Source organism: Camelus ferus, chromosome 31 (genome assembly GCF_009834535.1).
Source record: "Camelus ferus isolate YT-003-E chromosome 31, BCGSAC_Cfer_1.0, whole genome shotgun sequence".
NCBI classification, from domain to species: domain Eukaryota; kingdom Metazoa; phylum Chordata; class Mammalia; order Artiodactyla; family Camelidae; genus Camelus; species Camelus ferus.
In genome coordinates, this window is record NC_045726.1 from 13,988,323 (window position 1) to 14,009,403 (window position 21,081).

The 21,081-nt window shown below is 42.4% G+C and overlaps 2 protein-coding genes across 3 annotated transcripts in view; both read right to left on the bottom strand.

Annotated features, from left to right (window-relative positions):
- Nucleotides 1-1,329, bottom strand: part of SLC39A14 (solute carrier family 39 member 14) — a 38,797-nt gene extending 37,468 nt beyond the window's left edge. For both annotated transcript variants that reach the window (XM_032471185.1, XM_032471184.1), the window contains exon 1: nucleotides 1,149-1,329. In XM_032471185.1, the coding sequence (XP_032327076.1) occupies nucleotides 1,149-1,314 (166 nt within the window). In that variant the 5' untranslated portion in view covers nucleotides 1,315-1,329. The remainder of the gene's footprint in view (nucleotides 1-1,148) is intronic.
- Nucleotides 1,330-8,262: 6,933 nt separating this feature from the next.
- Nucleotides 8,263-21,081, bottom strand: part of PIWIL2 (piwi like RNA-mediated gene silencing 2) — a 54,614-nt gene continuing 41,795 nt past the window's right edge. The window contains exons 21-23 of the mRNA XM_006180197.3: nucleotides 11,483-11,736; nucleotides 10,932-11,039; nucleotides 8,263-10,149 (exon numbers count right to left, since the gene is read on the bottom strand). Of these exons, the coding sequence (XP_006180259.1) occupies nucleotides 9,993-10,149; nucleotides 10,932-11,039; nucleotides 11,483-11,736 (519 nt within the window). The 3' untranslated portion in view covers nucleotides 8,263-9,992. The remainder of the gene's footprint in view (nucleotides 10,150-10,931; nucleotides 11,040-11,482; nucleotides 11,737-21,081) is intronic.

Below are 21,081 nucleotides of genomic sequence, written 5' to 3' on the forward strand. Positions count from 1 at the left end.
TTAAGAGTTAAGGATTAATTGTAGATGCTGTGGATAAGAGACCACAGATCTAATCTGACTTAGCAAGACCCTTCCTCAGGCCATAGGACAAGTTAGGAGCAGAGCTGGGACAGAGGCCAGGTAGCCAGGGTAGTACCCACTACAGGTTACCACCACCAATTCCCAGCAGCCCACCTAAGTGGGGGTTCCGAGGAAAAAGTGACTACAGACAAATTCATGCCCAGGGAGGCTCCAGGAGGGTTAGGTCAAAGCTCCTCCTGTCCCCACAGCTTTCCTTAGGCCATCAAGAGCACTCACCCCCTCACCAAATCATGCTCTCTTGGTCCTCTAGGACACCCAGACCCTAGCAGACACTAGATCCTCAAAACGGAAGCCACAACGCAGAGTTAAGGAAAATTTCTTGACTCAGCTGGACCTCAGGATCACACGGTGAAACTGGATGACACCCATTGCCCTAACCCACCAAGAGAGGGCAGCCTGCGCCAGACCACCTAACTCACTCGGTAGGGACCAAAAATAGCTAAAAAGCCATGCCCACGGGATAAGCCAGGTTGGAGTTCAGTTAGTCCCTCCTTTGCCATTCTCCAGCTCCTGCCACCGGCCTGCCGGAAGATATGGGGCATTTATCTTTAGCTGTAGGTGGTCTGGCCGGATTGGGTAGCGGAGGGTGGACACAGTTCCCGGAAAGCAAAGTCCAGACACTAGTGCCCAATCAGAGCCGCCCCGAGAGCTGCCCACCAGATTTGCCCGTCTACTCTATGCTTTTTCTGTCCTGGTGTCCATAGGCTCCAGGAAACCTCTCTCAGCCTTTTAGCGCGGCTGTCGCCGTTCCCGACATCCTGCTCTGTCTCCCACATCCCGCGCTCTCCAGCCGAAGGGACCGCAGCTCTGCCTTCCCCTTCCCTCGCCAAGTAACCCTCGTCGTGGCAGTGCGGCCAGGTGTCGCCTCCATCCAGTGTCCAGGCCCGTGTGCCGGTCCGGTTCACCGGAGCGGCTCCGGAAACCGCGGCCGGGCTCCGGATCCTCGGCGCAACCCTGCCCCCACCCCCACCCGGTGACCCCGAGCCCTGGCGGCGCGCTGCTCCTCCGCGCGATGCCCCATCCCCGGCGCATGGCGCGGCCCCGCCCACACGCCGTCCGCCCCTCACCTGAAGCAGGGCGGACGCCACTGGGCCCCTGCACCCTCACAAGCCAGGCCCTCGGGCGGCCCGCAGCAGCAGCGGCACGGGCAGCGCAGCTAGGTCGGTGAGTCCCCGCAGGCAGCCCGCGCGCCCTCGCCCCCCTGCCTGCGTCTGTACCCCGCGCGGCGCGCATGCCCCGCTATATACCCTGCGCGTCACGGCCCGGCCCGCCCCCGCTCTCGGCCCCGCCCCACCCCGCTGTCCCCAGGGCCTGCCACGTGGGACCCCGGCTGGCGGTAGGGCGACGTGTGTGAGCTGCCTGCCAGCCGCCCGCTAGACCCAGACCAGCGCTTGGCTTGCCCAGGCTTGCGGAGCGAGCCAGCGCCTTTCCGCGCCTCTAGGCGCCGGCCGAGACCCTAGCTCACCAGATCCTAGCTCACTTCCTAGCTCTGCTCTATCAGCTTCATCTTCTAACCCTGCTGCGAATTCCATTCATCTTTCACGAGGCCCCACAGGCTCCTCCTTCCTCTGGAAACCTCCCATTACTAGACCTTTCCCTCCTTGAGTTTGAGATTTGCAAATGTTAACTACTATATATAAAAATAGATTAAAAATTTCTTCTGTATAGCACAGGGAACTGTATGCAGTATTTTGTAACCTATAATGAAAAAGAATATGAAAACAAACATGTATATATATGCATGACCGGGACATTATGCTGTACACCAGAAACTGATACATTGTAACTGACCATACTTGAACTAAAAAAAGAAAAGGCCTTTCCCTCCTTAACCGGGGGCGTTCTCACAACCTGGCCTCCATCCCCTCGGAGTAACACTGCTACTGCTACCCACGTCATACGTATGTATGTACATAAACACATGTATCTTCTGATTAATGTTCGATTCCAAAATGCACCCTAGAAAGGGACGCACCCACAGACGGTGTTTCTTCTGCATTTTTCCACCAGACAAAAGAACAAAAAACTTCAGTTCAAGTTCCAAATGAGCCATACTATACTCATTTTTCCAAACTAGATGTTAAACCACTCCCCCCAAAACGATCAGCCTCCCTAGGAAGCCATAGTTTTTAACCAGAAAACTGGGAGAAATGTTAATTTTTGTGTGAGGATTGTCGTAGGACCCTTTTCTGATGTGGAGTGGTTCTATTGAGATGGATATCAAGCCTCGGAAATGCAAATTTCTTGGGAAAATAAGCCACCATTTAACTCCTATTGTTCTATTCTGGCTGGACATCAGGATTATTTCCTCTGCAGCTACTCCAGCTGCCACCTGGGTTTAGGGGACTCAAAGGAAGGGCCTTCCAAGCAGGACTGTTGCCTGTTAGTATCCACATCCTTGTTCCAGCTCAGTGACTGGTGCCCAGCTGGCACTAAGTGTTTCTGAGAATTTGCACAGAGAAGGGGGATCATATCCCACTCTGCAAGGGAAAGGAAGGCCCATGATGGCAGTTCCCATATGAAAGGGAAGCAGACAATCCCAGGAGCAAGGGGTAGGAAGAATCTGTGACTCAGTGGCAGCCTGTTCCTCCTTAGGAGGAAGGTAGAGAGGAAGAAAGAAAGGCACTGAAGCAAAGCCAGAGAAGGCCAGACTGTTTCTGCCACTCTTGAAGAGACTAGCTGGATGGTGGGTTTTTCTAAAATTTAATTATCCTCACCCTGCAATTACAGTGCTCCAGTTGGGTAAGGGGTGGGGTGATATTCTTTTCATTTGCCAAGAGATTTCAAAGTAATAGTATCTCTTGCAGAATCTCCCTCAGAGCCCCTTCATCTTTGTAATAACCCTTTATATTTGTCTTTCTTGGTTAAACTTAGGTATTTTTCAGACATTATGTCATCTATTTGAGACTCAACCCCATCTCCAATAGGCTGTCAGAAATGGCCCAGTCTCTACCACCCCTCCCTTTTCTTGAAGTTCTGGAAAAGGAATGAGAAACTCACCCAGTGATTAAGTGAAACAAGCATGCTTCTAATATATAGAGCTCTGAAAAGTATGACACCCATAAATGTATTACAAAGAGATGTTAAATTCTCCCTTAAAACTGAGGTCTAAAAGCAATCCCAAAGGTTCTTCCAGGCAGTGTGTCAATTCTACAAACTGGGGGAAAAAGGCATGTGTCAGAGAGATGGGAGGGGGGCAGGACAAGACACCCCACCACAGGGCCTATCACAGCGTTCTCACTTGTTTGCAACCAGTGAAGGGTAGAGCTGCCGAAGTCCACCAGAGCTGATAAGCTATCAGTAATCCATTAGGGAATTCAATTAATTATTAACACAGCTCAAAATCAGAAGGTCTTAACTCTCCACATCCACCCCCACACTAAATTCTTTAGGTGCACCCAAAGTCCTGCCTTGTCACTCAGTCTTTCCAGCCTAGGGCCAGGTTTGGGGCCCCAATTCTATCTTACTGTCTGCCTCGTATACCCCTCTTTCCTCTTATTACCCATTTCCACTTGTTGTATTTCTAACTCTTCAAAGCCCCCTCCCTTCACAAAGCTTCTTGATTCTTTCAAAGCATATTTGATCTATCTTTTCAAATTTTTAAACTGTAACCCACAGTAAAAAAATGTTTTGCATTGCATCTCCAGTACAAATAACAATAGAGCAAACAAAAATCTTAGAAAACTTCCTTAGATATGCAACGTATGGATATGTTATATTTCTATTTCAGTTTTTTAAAAAGTGGCAACAAGCCCACCAAACTGATTCCATTCTCCATTATTGGATTGTGATTCACAGAATTAAAATAGTTCATATGCTTTATGGTACTTCCATTTTCCCCTTAAAATTTCATTTCTCTCTAACCTCCTTATTAGACCTTAATCTTTCTTGATTACCGAAGATTTCTATATATACCTGTATCCCCTACAATAACATCTTGCACATAATAGATGCTCAATAAATATTGGATGAATGAAAAGGCCAGCTCTAAGTATAATGTCGGGCAGTATTTAAGGGACTGCACAAAAATCTGACATTTTTGTGACAGCTATTTCCCTTCTGACAAGATACCACAGCTGTCTGCCAAAAGATGTGCAGACAGATTTCCCACAGTCTCGGGAAAGAAGCTAGTGAAATGAAACCCCAGCCCTGAGACTGTATAGGGAGGGACTGGGGACTCAGGAAATTAAAGTCCCCTCTTTGGTTTGCGTTGACATGGTAGCAACTTGGTCAGCAGGGTGGGGCAAAGATCCCCTTTCCACTCCCCAGCTATCAGGCCAGCTCTAGAGAGACTGAAGTGGCTGGTGTTCTATGATACTTTCAAGAAGAAAAATGAGTTTTCTATGTTTTGGCATGTCAGAGAATTTAAAAGGATCAAAGGCAATGTGAAGGTTCTAGTTTTTCCAAAATCCTGTCAGAGGACTAGCACCCCACACTCTGTCAGCCAAAAGAGAACATCTTTAGAAGCCTCAGTCACTTCTGTTACCATCTGATGGTTTCAGCAGACAAAAAGGACAACTGGGAAAAAATAAGTCGATTCAATAGCAAGTTATCTATAGGAATTTGTCCATTTCATTAAGATTCCTAATTTGTTGGCATTTAATTGTTCACAGTATTCCCTAATAATCCTTTGTTTCTGTAAGGTATTTTATTTCCTTTCATTCCTGATTTTAGTAATTTGTCTTTTTTTTTTTCCTCTTGGCCAATCTAGGTTAAGTTTTGCAAATTCTATTAATCTTTTCAAAGAAGCAACTTTTGGTTTTGTTGATTTTCTCTATTGTTTTTCTGTCCTCTATCTCATTAACTTCTGCTCTGATCTTTATTAGAAAATGTCTTCACCTTTTGAGACAGGAGGGAAAGGGGCAGGGCACAACCTTTAAAAGAATGTTGAGGATAGGACAAAAACTACTTAGAACCCAAGATGACAGAAGATTCAACTTCCAGTAGATCTTAATTAAGCCTTATTATCCACTCATTGTAATATATTAGCATGCTAAATGATACATTCACAGGTGCCAGGACACTTCTGAGGCTGACTATAAAAAGCCAAACAGTGAGTGGTGGCTTAATTCCTGGAAATTCCTGCCCCTTCCTCAAAATATTTGTAATAATCCTCCCACTTGTTAGCATATGAAATTACCCAGTCCATAAAAACTAACCACCCCTCCACCACCACCTCGGGGCCCACTGTTGCCTTCTGAGATGGCCCACGCTCTGTCTATGGAGTGTGTTATCTCCCTGAATAAACCCGCTTTCACTCTACTTCGGTTCGCTGTCGAGTCCTTTCCTGTGTGAAGCCAAGGACCCTCACTTGGAGGCTCGTCCCAGGGACTCACCCAAGACCTGAAATGTGACCATCCTCTCGCGCCCTATTTTCCTGCAACACTTTGAATGAATGTCTTGCTGGGAACAGAATTACAAGTGGACATTGCATTTTTAAGTTATTATTCCTTTTGTTTTCGGTATCTGTTGTGGTTGCTGATAAGTCTGCTGCCAGTTTTTCCCTGTGAGCAGTCTCTCTGGCAGTTTTTAAGATTCTCTTTGGTGTCCTAGAGCTTCACCACAGTACATCCAGGGGTGGCTGTGCTCTTCGCTATCTCAGTGAGTTTCTTCAGGCGGAGGATTCATGCTTGTCTCTCATTCTGGAAAACCCTGTCTTTTATATCTTCCATACTGTGCGGCTCTTTGTTTTAACCTGGAGGAACTCATTCGCTTCTATGTCTTCTCTTCCATAGTTCCCACTTAGACCTCTCTAGCTGCAACCCAACTGACTGAGTGTTTTGTTTCTGCAGGGCGCAGGGCTCACACCAGCCTGGGCCAGTCTTCATGGTGATTTGTCCAGTGTGTGGACATGCTTTCCACATGCTAACAACATGGATTCAGGCTGTACACACCTGTCTGTGGCCCAGGCTCGGGGATTTCTCATGAATGCCTTTTGCCCCAAGTGTTCTTGCTGTTCCCCCAGGATGGTTGGCACAGAATCTCTACTCCCCTTCAAGGCTCCAGCTCTCTTCATCCAGGAGAATTCACTCCAGCAATCCTGCACCTATTGGGTCTAAGGCTGCATCTTGTATCCCTACCTGAGAAACCTCAGTGCTCCTGTCCCTGCGTTTTGTCTGTAGCCCTGGGAGCTGTGCCAGCATCAACTGTAGCCACTCTGGCTCCCCTTTCCTTCTTGTACCTCGATATTTTCCTTCCTCCCCACCCACAACTTCCTCTCTCCCCTTGTTCCACTTCCCCCATATCCAGCTACTTAACATTAAAAAAAAATGTTTTTCCATTTTAGCCAGCATTTGTCAATGTGGTCAGCCCAGTCTGCCGTGTTGCCAGAAGTCTCCCTTACTCATTCTTTAAAAAAAATTAAAAAAAAATTTTTTTAAAGCAGTTTTAGGTTCACAGTACAATTTGCAGAAGGTAGAGATTCCCTGTATACATAGCCTCCCCTACTATCAACATCCACCACAAGAATGGTACATGTGCTACAGTTAATGAACCTACATCCATATATATCATAATCACCCAAAGTCCATGGCCATGCTTAGGTGTTTCACAGTCTACGGGTTTGGACAAATATATGACATGTATCCACCATTACAAATCATACAGAAGTTTCCTTGCCCCCCAGATCCTCTGTGCTCTGCCTCTCCATCCCTCCCTTTCTCCTACCCCTGATCCTTTTACTGTCTCTATAGTATTTGCCTTTTTGGAATGTCATACAGTTGGAATCATACAATATGTAGCCTTTTCAGATTGGCTTCTTTCACTCAGTAATATGCATTTAAGTTTCCTCTGGGTCTTTTCATGCCTTGATAGCTCATTTCCTTCTAGCATTGAATCATATTCCATTGTCTGGTTGTACCACAGTTTGTTTATCCATTCACCTACTGATGCACATCTTGGTTGCTTACAAGTTTTGACAATTATGGATAAAGCAACTATAAACATCCATGTGCAGGTTTTTGTGTAGATATAAGCAGTAAGCTCATGTGGGCAGATCATATGATAAAAGTATGTTTAGTTTTGTAAGAAACTACAAACTTCCTTCCAAAGTGGCTCTATTTCATATTCTCTGAGGCAGTGATGAATGTGAGCTCACCAACATTTGGGATTGTCAGTGTTTTGGATTTTGGCCATTCTAACAGATGTGTAGCACGACCTCATTTTACTTTGTAATTCTCTAATGGCATGTGATGTTGAGCATATTTTCACACGCTGGTTTGCCAACTGTATACCTTCTTTGGTGAAATGTCTGTTTCGGTCTTCTTGCCCAATTTTTAATCAGGTTGTTTGTTTTCTTATTGTTGAGTTTTAAGAGTTCTTTGTATATTTTGAGTAAGAGCGCTTTATCAGATGTGTCTTTTCCAAATATTTTCTCCCAGTCTGTGGCTTGTTTTCTCATTCTCTTGATTTGCCTCATTTTTTTAAAGAAAGAAAATAAGCCCAGGCAGGGAAAGTTACTAAGAAACTCAGAAAAAGCTAGGTGTGGAACCACAAAGAGAAAGCAGGGTCTTCTCCAATAATCCCAAATCACTGAGAAATTTCAGGCACAGATTTTAACGTTTTCAATATAAAGAGCTAACCATTGACAAAACTGCTCCCTTTTTCACACCATTCAACAAAATGCTGCCCAAGTGAACAGGGCCCTGTAACACTGTATAGAAATTCGGTTCTTTCTAGAATGAGTTCAAGAAGCACTGCATCCTTTAAGAATCGAGCTTCTAAATAAAGAGAAAAGGATGTAGTGGTAACGCAAGCAGCCAGGGTGCTTTGGGGAGGGATTTCTAAGGGTTATAAAACACACCATGGGTATATGCAGAGAAGGGCAAGCACTAGAAAAAGATGAGAAGAGAGGGCTCCCCTTTGGAGCTGCCTCTCACTTAGGCTAACAGAAACTGACAGGAAAAGAGATCTTTAAAAACAAGACCACACCCACACAAACACCCACACCCACACACGCCTCATTTGTGCCAGAAGTAAGACTGTTAGTGTGTTTTCCAAGAAATCTTACTGCCCAGATCACAGCAAAATTACCTGGGTACTAATACTGGAGCTGCACCCAGCATGCATAGTGGCATGTTAATAATTCTAACAAATGCCAGAACTCTATGAAGGAAAGAACTATACCAATACGATGTCAATGACATCATTTCAAATAAAATTACACACTTATACAAATTTGGTTTTATTTGTTTCCCACCCCATGACCCAGTCATTTCACATTAAGACTGAAAAACCAAGGCAAGAAAACCAGGATTAAAAAGTGAAGAAATTTTTGTATTATATTCAAGTATTTGTCTTTTCTGATTATATGAGAGAAAACGAGTATTAGGAAATCAAACTTCAAAAGAGAAACTCAAAATGCTTCCAAAGGGAATCAGAAAACTTCAGCCAAAACCAGCGATCCAGTGTGTCTGTTCCCCTGGTGTTTAAATCCCAGGTCTCAGCCTTCCTACCCCCTCTCCGAAGGGGACCAGACGTGCACTCGAGATGGTGGACACCCAGGGCCTCCCCGCCTCTGCCAGGCACTGCAGCCAACAGAACATTTGCTTGGTTTTCTTCTTCTAAGGAGTTTTAAGCTAAAGTTTCTCTTCTCACACACTGTCATATAAAATGAGGATTTCTGCTTCATCTCCTCCCAGCCATCACACCAAAAATAAATAAATAAATAAATAAATAAATAAAAATTTGAAAAGGTTAAATAAAACTGGCTTTTAAAACCCAGGTAAAGCAAAGTTAAGACTGAATTAGCCCTGAAAGGACTGGAAGATTTTAAAATGGGGAAAAAGAAACACACAAAAAAGTGCTTCCCCAAAACACTGAAACCCACAGGCACAGTGACAACTTCCTAAACTGAACTGCCCAGGCTTTGGCAGGAGTGTCACATTTCCCAAAGCCAACTTCTGGAAATCTTAATGTGGATTCAGAAAAATTCCTGACAAAATGAGCCAATGGCCGGGAAGTGGGTATTGAGCAAGGGAAATGAGTGATTCAATTTGCAAACATATCAACAGAAAAGAAGGCGACACCCTGAGGAGAAAGGGTCAAGAAAAGCTCATGCCCCATCATGAACCCTCCTAGCTGCTGAATTTCGCATGTTCTGATTCTTACTTTAAAAAAAACGGAAACTTACTAAAGATAGTAACAAGGAGCAAAGGTGTGAGTGTGTGTGTGTAACTACGTGGCCTGGGCAGGGGGAGAGTGGGGAGGAGGGAGGGAGGAAGAAATCAACATGGCCTACTACAAAGCAACTAAAATCCACAGAAAAAGATGCATCTGGCCTCTCTCTGGAGGCTGAGAAATAGCTAAGTGTCCCTTTCAAAGCCTGCTCAAGTCACAGGTGTCACCAACTCAATCCCTAGAGAGTTGGTTTTTGCTATCCCACCAGCTGGTTTTTGCTACACGCCTTTCACACTTGCCAGCAACAGCCTGTATCTTGAAAAACTTTGCCTTTTTATTACCTCCCCCAGTTGCCTAAATAAAGTAGCTCTCTACTTTAAGAAACCTGCAATGACTTCGTTCATCATCACCTCTGGCGCCAGAAATGGGAACCGCTTGGTAAGTAGCGTTTGTAGGTGTAATTGATGCTTCCGCAGGCTTCTACAGCTCTTTGGCCCTGGAGGCTCTTAAACGGTCCCCCGTCTCCACCCACTCCATCTACGCAGTAGCACTGGCTCTACAAAGGCAGCAAGACAATTTCTAGCTGATAATTTAGAATGGAACCTGCTTCTTGATGATATCAGGTTTAAAAGAGGAAAAAAAGAGAAACAGAAGATAATCTTATTCTACTGGGTTGGTGACGGGAAAACACCAACAAAAAAACCCTTTCAGTCGCTCTGGATCCTGCACAGCTGAGTTCACAGCTGAGTTCGGAAGTCTGATTGCTCTGCCCAGTCCATGTCCTGACTGTCCAGTCACAGGAAGAACAGGTTCTCACACAGCTGGATGGCTGGCTCATGATGCAAGATTTGTCCTGACAGGAAAGCTAGCTTGTGGGCATATTTGCAAGGAGCTGGAACTCTGATGGTACCAGGCCAATTCCAGTACATGTGGCACAGTTTGAAAGTCAACCTGAAGGCCAAGAAGAAAACACGATCCTTTTTACTCTCCACCCTCAATTTGGAACACGATTATGTACTTATGGGTGCATAACACTCAGCACACTTGCCGGCAAACTTGAGGGGCTGAGGAATACATAATTACATGATGCAACTTTTTAGAATCATTATTTTTAAGTGGAATTGCTTCTACTCCCACTATTTGTAAGTCAAGAGGCCACGGGTAAATTCCCTCACTTTTTAGGTGCTCCTGTTTTGTATTAAAACAAGGAAAACAACAAGGAGAACTTTTTTTGCCTCAAGAAAAGGCTGCAGAAGGTTAAGTACCTCAGCAGAGTTATATAATCTAAGCTCAAGAGCAACAGGGCTCAAACCTGGCTGTATGTCATAATCCTTGGGAGCATTTTAAAAAACACAAATGCCTCAGAATACTTAGGGGTGAGGCTTGAGTGTTAGTATTTTTTTGAAAGCTCTTCAGGTAATTTTAATGTACAGCAGGGATTATCAATTACTCCTCAAAAAGATACCATTATTATGAAAGTCACGAAGAAACTCAAGAAGTAAGCACTCCTGGGGGTGGGCAGTATTTGCCTTTTCTGACTGTATAAGAGAAAGTGAGTATTATAGGAAATCCAATTTCAAAAGAGAAATTCAAAATGCTTCCAAAGCGAATCAGAAAACTGTTAAGCCAAAACCAGTGATCCAATTTGATTCAGTGGTTTTTAAATTCCAGGTTTTAGACTTAGCTCACTGTAGAATTATTGATGAGACGGAGTAAGTTACCGGTCAGCTCACCTCTGCATATGATCCGGGCTCAGGTTTGCAGTGTTGAGAATGCAAACATAATGGGTAGGAATGCCACAACCCTGTCGTACATGATGGGCAAGAAGGTAGAAGTCCACCCTAGTGAGGAAAAAGTACAAAGCAATGGTATGGTTGGGTTTGGCCAAACAGAGCTGGAAAAGATCTTGGAGATCATTTTAGCTCCTTCACCTAAGGCTCAGAGAGGTCAAATGACTGGATCAAGGACATACCAGGACCAAATCAGGATTAGAACTCAGATCTCCTGACTCAACAGGCTATTTAAGAAGCAAACACATCTGTATGCAGGTCAAACACTCATCTTCTTAGAAAAAAAATGTATGTTCAATATTTTATACTTATGAGATAAAAGCTTCACTATTGGTCTGTGTGTTTTTAAAATAGTTTTTACAGTTTTATTTTTTAACAGTAAGCTCTCTGAGGATTCCATGCTGCATCTCTCCAGGCAACCTCCCCAGCCCAATACCCAGGGAACAGATAACTTCTTCTACCTGTTCAGGCTGAAATACGTCCCGCCCACTTACCACTCACAGCTTGTTATTGTGTGATCTACCACAGTCCCAGGGCAGGGAGTCACAAAGTGGTCGGCAGCAGCCAGGTACAGATTGGTGCTGATTTTCTTCTGAACTACAAATACCACCATTTTGGGCTGATAATTCTCAAAAGCTTCAAAACACTTCTGTAGCTGAGGAATCTCATAGTTGGCAACTGTCTTTAGTTGGCCATCAGACACTCCATCACGGTATACCACAATCTTTTCTGGGAGACAGTGGTTCACCTGAAACGACACCGTACCGAGGTGAACTGTGCAGCCCTGGGGCAGCGGGAGGCTCACTCAACGAACAACCTGGAGACACAGCAGTAGGTCCCTTTGACAGCTGGGCCCAGAGCCATCATGTCAGAAGGTCAAGGAGAAGCAGCTTCCAGTCATCTCTAGGCTTCCTCAGGGCAGTAAAACAAGTCTGGTACAGCGAAGGTGTTATAAAATATGAGACCAAATAAGCAAGCTATGAGTCACATGCAGCTTATACTGGATCCGTGTGAGCAAAGTTAAAAGGAAGGAAAATTATGGGCTGAATCAGTCTTCCTTCTACTTGGATTTAACACTAATTACTGTCTAGGGAAAGAACAAGGTGAACTGTTTAAGAAATTCTAACATATGACCGCACATCCCACAGATCCGCTACCCTCCCATTTTTGTGTATCAGCAACATCCAGAATTGCTAACAAATGCAAGGGTCCTTCACTAAATATTATCCCACCATCAGGTATAGGGTGAAACAGTCTTACTATAAGTAAATAGCAGTCATGGTAAACTGTCCATGCGTCCAAATTAAATGGCAGCTTGAATCAGTCTCAAGAATAATTTTTTCCCCATTTAGAGAATATAATTATGTTCTAGTTGTATCTGACTTCAATAGTTCAAAGAAATAAGCTGTTTCATTTTAAAGTAGAAGCTTCCTTAAAAGTGCTTTGGTTTAATTCAGCTAGTAAGGGACAGTCTGACTCTGAGTGAGGTTCAATCTAGGTTTTTATTCACAATTCCCCTTAAATCCCTAAATTATCACCGAATTTCATAGACATACACTATACATTCTTATAGGTACTCAGCATGAAAACTTGCTTCATTTCAAAGAACCCATTTTTAAAAATAAGTAATCACCTAGAATCTTTCTGGAGTTTAAGCTTGAAAGTCAAGTATTTTATAAATGTCCCTTTTTCTGAGACACCTTCAGGACTATAGTTACAAACATGTAATTCATCCTCACTTTCCAACACTGGAATTGTTGTTCCCATTTGTAGTACTTCTTTGTTTTTACGTTGTTTTTGGCTGTCTAGCAGCCATCCCGCCTTTTTTGGTAAAAGCATTTTAGTGTCCTCCTGCCTCCAACAGGGTACAGTCTGGTGGATTATTATTAACTGAGATGCCTCCCCCTCACCCAGGTTTTATCTGCCTTAAACCTCTGACACGTGGGGCCGGTTGACCTTCGTTATTTGGGGTGACACTGGAGGATGTTCAGCAGCATACCTGGCCTCTCCCCACTAGATGCCAGTAGCAATCTCTGGTTATAACCAAAAGTGTCTTTGGGCTGCCCCCTAGGAAGACAAAACTGCCCCCAGCTGAGGACCACCGCACTAACCCAAGGACACAGAGATGATTCAAGCCACGTCAGTAGAACATGCCTCCCTCACTCTGACTCTGCAGCAGAGAATAAGAAGCTCCCTGCTCCTGGAACTCCAGGAACTACTGTGGCTCCTGTCCATCTCCCAGATTGATGCTCACTTTCTCGCCAGTCCCTGGAGATTCTCCATCATCTTACCAATTAATCCCCATTTTGCCAAAGTTAGCACATTTCTTTGACTTCCCAAAGACCCCCAACTTACATGCTGGGTTAGAGGGTGGGTAACAAAAGCACCTAGATCTGGAAGAAAGCCTGGTTTCACAGATGAATAGAGAGAGAAGAACTGTACTGGATCCGGGGTCAGGAGACCTGGGACTGAGTCTGAATGTGCTGCTCCTCAGCTATGATCTTTAAGGTTCAGTTTCCTCGGCTGAAAAGTGGAGGTAAACCACCTTACCTTCTTCTCAAGGTTAAGAGGGATAAAGTGAGTGTCTGTATGTATGGGTTTTTTTTTAAAACTATACACAAAAGTTGAGAACGAGCTAGATCAAGGAAATACGGATATTCTGAAGCACAGGGAAGGGATCTGACAACATCAATGGAGTGAAAAATAGAATCAAATTTGTCTGAAGTATTCACTGATACTGCCTCTTTTACTGCTAACCAACCGCTGAGTGAGACACTATGCCTGGCCCTATGTAAGCTTCCAGCAGGAGTGAAAGGCATGATTCCTGTCATGAAGGAGCTTTAGACTCTAAGAACAACAGGCAACAAGGGTGACTTCTCTAGGTCACCTGGCCCATTCTCTCATTTCACAGATGATAAGACTATGATCTGGGAAGGGGTCAAAATAAGAGACAAGTCACAAAATTGAAACATAAACGTTGAAGGTACATTATTAAATCACTTCGGTACTCGGGCAGATACACGAAGCAGTGAATGAGAACCTTGAAGGCAGGACTGTGCTTGCTGGCTTGGTGTCCCCAGCACTGACCACAACAGCGAGGGCCCAGCAGAAAATGAGTATTTGCTGAAAGTTCGAGGTGGGCTTTTTGGTATGATTTCATTCATTCACTGAACAAACTCTTAATGCCCACTAGATATAAGCCATTGTGCTAGTCTCAGAAAATTTTACGATTATTTTGATACCTTCTAAGTATTAATGGAACTCAAAATAAAACCAGGGAAACAAATACAGACCAAAATGTTCTCAATACATTATAAATAACATTTAAAGGTATAAGCAAAATGCTATGAGAACAGAGAAGAATAAGACATGTGTTCTCTGAAGGAAGTGAGTATCATGCCTCAGCAAAAGAATCAGCAGACAATTCAGTCAGAAAAGAAAGGTCAAGGGTTCCAGGGAGAGCGCGAGCAAGGTCTGGATTGTGATTGGACAGGACAGGTGAGCAACTGGAGGCCCACCTGTGTGAGGATGGAAGTAACTCAAGTGTCCATCAACAGATGAGTGGATAAGTGAAATGTGGTATATACGTACAACAGAATGTTACTCAGCCTTAAAAAGGGAGGAAATTCTGCAACATACTACAACATGGATGAACTTCGAAGGCATCATGCTAAGTGAAATGAGCCAATCGCAGCAAAAACAAGCAGTGTGACTCCACTTACATGAAGTACTCAGAGTAGCCAAACTCAGAGACAGAAAGTAGAATGGTGGTGGCCAGAGGCTAAGAGGAGGGGAGCACGGGGAGTGGCTGTTGAAGAGGTTCGGAGTTGTAGTTTTACAAGATGAAACGAGTTACGGAGACGGACGGCGGTGATGCCTGCACATTATGAATGTATTTAATACCGCTGAAATGTTACACTTAAAAATGGTTAAGATGGTAAATTTTATGTTACGTGTATTTTACTCCATTAAAAAAATTTGGGGAAAAAAAAAAAAAAAGGAAGAAAAGGGGCCAGGCAAGCTATTGGCAATGGCACATGAGAAAGGGCAGGCTGAAGTCTGAAAGTTTTCCCAAAATAATTCCTTGCTCGAGATAACTCTCCACTCCAATATCCTCCCCATTCTGCTGAGAAAAGGGAAGTGAAGGTGGACGTGAAAAGCACAAAGACCCTATACTCTCACACATTCTAAAGCCAGCTGCCTGCAACTTTTGATTCCAAAGGCAATACCTTGGCCCACTTCCTTCTGGCTCCAGGGTCAAACACTAGTCAGACCAGTCTAGCAATGTGCAGTTGCAGCCACACCAGGGCCACACCAGCAGCCACAGGGGCTGAGTTCAATCTTCTTAAAGCTCAGGCCAAATGACAGATGAACTCAACATCAAGTGATTACTAACCATGCAAGATACAGCTAAGGCAAGCGTCAAGAATGTAGTGTGGTTTTTTCACATGCACAGGAAAGGCAACAATGGCACTCAGGCTCACACGTTAGCTTTTAGTAGCCTGTGAGACACCCAAGTAGAAGGGCCACGCAGAAAACTGGAGATATGGTCTAGGAACTCGGATGAATGGTATGCGCTGGAGCAGTGGTTCCCAACATGTGCTCTGGGCTCCAACCCTTCTCTACCCAGGAGTCCCTGAGATATTTTAGGGAATTCACAAAGTCAAAACTATTTTCATGGTACTGCTACTACACTACCTGCCATTTTCACTCTAATTCTCTCACAAATATCCCGCAGAATTTTCCAGAGAGTAAATGATGTGTGTGACATTGCAATAAATTAAATGTAGAATATTTACTTGCCTTTTATTACCCCAACCATTAAAGCCATTCACCAAAATGCAAAACATCATCAAACATTTTGAAAGTAGTTATCTTTAATTTAAAATGTTATTTATCTTATTAACATGTACTGAGTTACCAAGTAAATTTTAAAGACATTTAAATTGTTCTCAGTTTTAACTTCTGACATGTGTTAGCTAAGACTCTCAGTATGATGCTGAACAGGAGTGATGAGAGAAGAAATAGTTGTTCTTGATCTTAGGGTAAAAATGTCTAGCTTCTCACAGTTAAGTATAAGGTTAGCTGCAGGATTTTTGTCAATGTTCAGTATTAAGGTTATGAAGTCGTCCCTATACTGCTAGTTTGCTGGGAGTTTTTGATGGGAGTTGACTTTCATCAAATGCTTCTTCTGCACCTATTAATGTGATAGGATTTTTCTTCTTTAGCTTACTGATGTGCTAGACCACATTAACTGATTTTCAAATGCTGAGCCAGTCTTGCACAACTTAGTTGTTGAATTCTTTTCGAGGGTTGCTGTAACAACCACAAAGTGGGTTGTTTAAAACAGTAATTTATTCTCTCATAGTTCTGGAAGGTAGAAGTTCAAAATCAATATATCAGCAGGGCCATGCTTCCTCCAAAGGCTCTGGGCACATACCTAGAGGGAAGCTTAATTCAAAAAGACACCTGCACCCCAATGTTCACAGCAGCACTATTTACAACAGCCAAGACATGGAAACAACCTAAATGTCCACCAACAGATGTCTGGATAAAGAAGACGTGGTATATTTATACAATGGAATACTACTCAGCCACAAAAAAGAATGAAATAATGCCATTTGCAGCAACATGGATGGACCTAGAGATTGTCATTCTAAGTGAAGTAAGCCAGAAAGAGAAAGAAAAATACCATATGATATCACTTATATGTAGAATTAAAAAAAAAAGCCAAATGAATTTATTTACAAAACAGAAACAGACTCACAGACACAAGAAAACAAACTTATGGTTACGGGGGAGGGGGAAGCGGGTAGGAAGGGATAAATTGGGAGTTTGAGATTTGCAGATACTAATATATATAAAATAGATAAACAAGTTCATATTGTATAGCACAGGGAACTATATTCAATATCTTGTAGTAACTTATGGTGAAAAAGAATATGCAAATGAATATATGTATGCTCATGTGTGACTGAAGCATTATGCTGTACACTGGAAATTGACACAACATTGTAAACTGACTATACGTCAATAAAAAAATATATAAAACGAATTACATCTTTATACATCATCCACTTAGATTTATCCTTACTGCTTTATGCAGCTGTCTCTTAAGACATGGAGTAAAAGTTACAAAAAACGTACTTTTGCTCTCTTCTACATTTATCTATATAGTTACCTTTTCCAGTGGTACTGTCTAGTGTCATTACCTGAAGGATTCCTTTAAGTATTTCTTGTAGGACAGGTCTGCTAGTGACAGATTCTCCCAGTTTTTGTTCATCTGAGAATGTCTTTCTCCATTTTTTAAAAAAAAATTTATATAAATAAAATTTACCATTTTAAAGTATGTAATTCAGTGGTTTTAGCTTATTCACAAATTTATATACCTATCAACACTACCTAATTCCATAATATTTTCATCACCCCCAAAAGAACCCTGTACCCATTAGCATACTCCTCATTCCTGCCAGCATCCTCATTCTCTGGAAACTAGTATCTCTTTTCTGTCTCTACAAATTTGCCTATTCTGGACATTTCATAGATATGGAAGAATATAATACGTGGCTTTTTATGTCTTCTTTCACTGAGTATAATATTACAAGATTTCTCCATTTCTGAACAGTAGTTTGTATATATATATATATATACACATACACACACACACATATAATTCTTATCAACCTTCTTCCATCATTTGGAATATGTCATTCCATTGCCTTCTGGTCTCCATAATTTCTAATGAGAAGTCAGCTCTTAATCTCATTAAAGATGCCTTGAACATGAGTGGCTTTCTCTTGGTGCTTTCAAGATGCCGTCTTCATCTTTGTCTTGTAGCAGTTTTACTGTGGTGTATCTATGTGTGGGTATAAGTTTTTCCTATTTAGTATTCATTGGACTTCTTGGATGAACTGATTACTCTTATCCATCAATTAAGAATTTTTTTTACTATTATTTTTTTCCAATGTTCTTTCTTTCCTATTCTCTCTCATCACTCCCCTTCTGGGAATCACATTATGTATATACTGGTATGGCTAATGGTGTCTCACAGATCTCTGAGTCTCTATTAATTTTTCTTCTTTTTTTTTTTTTTCTTCTTTCTTTTCCTCAAGATTCCATTGACCTAATCTTCAAATCTGCCAGTCATTTCTTCTGCCTAATCAAATCTGATGTTAAGTCCCTTCATTTATTACATTTTACAATTCTCAAATTTCAGGATGGTTCTTCACATACCACATAATTCACCAATTTAAAGTATAAAATTCAATGGTTTGTAGTACATTCACAGATACATACAACCATCACCACAATCAATTTTTTTTAAAATGGAGGTACTGGGGATTGAACCCACAACCTCATGCATGCTAAGCATGCACTCTACCACTGAGCTATACCCACTGCCCCCTCACAATCAATTTTACAACATTTTCATCATCTCAGCAAGAAACCCCATACTCTTAAGCTATCACCACCTACCCATCTCCTATTCTCTCCCCACCTTAGCCCTAAGCAACCACTAATCTATTTTCTGTTTCCATCAATTCCCCCATTCTGAACACTTCATAGGAAGGGAATCACATGTGGTCTTTTGTGACTGGCTTCTTTCACTTAGCATAACATTTTGCTTGTTATTTATTTTATTTGCCTTCCTTGTTCTACATTCTTTTCTTCCTTTTTAAAATTTTTTTTAAATTTTATTTTCTCTCATCCTGATAGTTACATATTCTTTCATTATTCTTTCCGTGGCTACCCTAGAAATTACACCACAGCTTTTTAGGGTATTAAAGTGTAATATAAATTAGTACTTTTACCTTTTCCTCAAAATTCAAGGAACTAAAAGCATTGGAATTTCATTTACTTCTTCCAGATATATATATGCTATCGTCATAAAATTTATATACACATATACAAATATATACCCACTCAAAACATTATTTTAGATGGTATGCATTCATTTTAATTTATCCCCATTTTTGCCTCTTTTATTCGTATATATATTCCTGTAACCATTTCTAAGTTTCTTTCTGGGGTAATTTTCCTTCTAGATGAAAAATGGTCTGTAGTATTTTCCTTTAGCACAGATATGCTGGTAACAGAGTCTCAATTTTTTATTTGCCAAGGAGTGTCCTTTTCCATCTATTAAAGTTATTTTTAGTGGATACTGGATTCCACGTTGGTAGCTATTTTCTTTCAGCCATTTGTAGCTATTATTTTATTATCTTGTGGTTTAGACTGTTTCTTTTGTTTACTATTAGTCCATTTGTTGCTCCTTTGAAGGTAACCTCTCTTTCATTTTCCTATGACTCATCTTAATATGTATATATATTTGTCCTTACTTTCAACAGTTTTATTATAATGTGCCTAAGTGTACTTTTCTTTTTACATTTTGCTTGGAATTTGTTGGATTTCTTGTATCTGTGACTTGATGTCTTTTTTTTTTAACTTTTATTGAGTTATAGTCATTTTACAATGTTGTGTCAAATTCCAGTGTAGAGCACAATTTTTCAGTTATACATGAACTGTGACTTGATGTCTTTTATCACTTTTAGAATGTCTTTTCTGCCCCCTACCCTCTCTGGGCCACCTATTATGTGTATATTTTAACTCCATAACTCTCATGTCTGTTGCCGAGGCGGGGAGAGGGCCCACTAGTTCTGTACCTGTGTAATCCGACCCCACGTGAATGGCAGTGGACTGAGGAGGAGGCACTTGCTAGACTAGCATCCCTGGCAGCAACCTAGACCAGCACAGTGGCTAAACGTAACGCCCTATTTAAACATAGAAAAATTTGGGTAATGGTAGCTGAGGATGAGGAAATGAATAAATGGCTGTGCAATGAGGAAAATCCAATGTTACACTGGTGCCTCAAAAGCAGCTCAGAGCAAGAGATGATGTTGTCTGTTGGCTCAAGTATACCAGGTGCCTGACGTGGCGAAGCCACGCTGCTGAGACTAGTCCTGCTTTTAGAACCTGACAGTGTTGAACGGAAGCAACAAACCTGCGTGGCACAGCTCTGGGAGATGTTCTGGTCACCCAGGATGATGGTGAAGTGAACTAACTACTCCTTCCTGAGTGGGCTTCAGGCGTGCGCTGCTGTTGATTCTTACATTTGAGGTTGTACCTCTGCCACACTACGGCGTGATGTGGCTGACTAACCTTGCTGGTAAGATTCAACTATATCATGTAAACAAGTCTTATGATAATACTGACATTGATAAGCAAATATATTGGGAAACTGGGTTAAAGTCTCCTCAGGGTGTAATACTGACAGACAAATTACTGGCCTGGGAGAGAAAAGGGTTAGCTAATCGCCAGCTAACTTCTATGCTAGGAAGTTCTGCATAAGTTTATTGCAAGGTACAAACAGTGCCTTATAACAGCAGGGAGAAACGAGTAATTAGTACAAAAATATGAAAATTTAATGGCTTTATAGAGCAGACTAGTTGTCTCTTTAACTCCAACCCTATGCTACACTGGCTCCTCCAAATGTTAGGCACATTCACGACGATGCTGCTCAACAAACAGAATGCAGTGGGAGTGATACTTCGTGACTTTTAAGGCTACGGTATGCAAGGCAACCCATCTTCCACCTGGCTCTCTCAGTCTCTTGGAATGCGCAGGCTCTGAACCCAGCCACAGCCGTCATGTTGTGAGGAAGCCCAGACCAGCTCATGTGAAAAGACTGCAGGAAGAGGCTCACAAGGAGAGGAACTGGAGCCCACTGTGCCCTGTCCAACTTCCTGACAGTGAACATCACAAATGCTCCCTGCATGTCACTAAGTTTTAGGGACACAGCCGTCAATAACTAATCAGTGCTCAAGTAATTTACAATCCAGAGACAGAGGTAAATACGCATACAAACAAATAATAAAAGGCAGGATATGGTATTCACTTTACATAATGTAAACAAAAGGTCTTGGGAAAGGAGCATAAAGAAATGTCTAGCTAAGGGATGGAGCAGTGGAGGGAAAATGAGAAAGCCTCACAGAAGTAACCTCTGAGCCAGGGCCTAAAAGACAGAACTTTGCAGGAAAACAGTAACAAGAAGGAAGCTGTGGTAGAACTCGGTGACAAAGTAGTATATCACACAGAC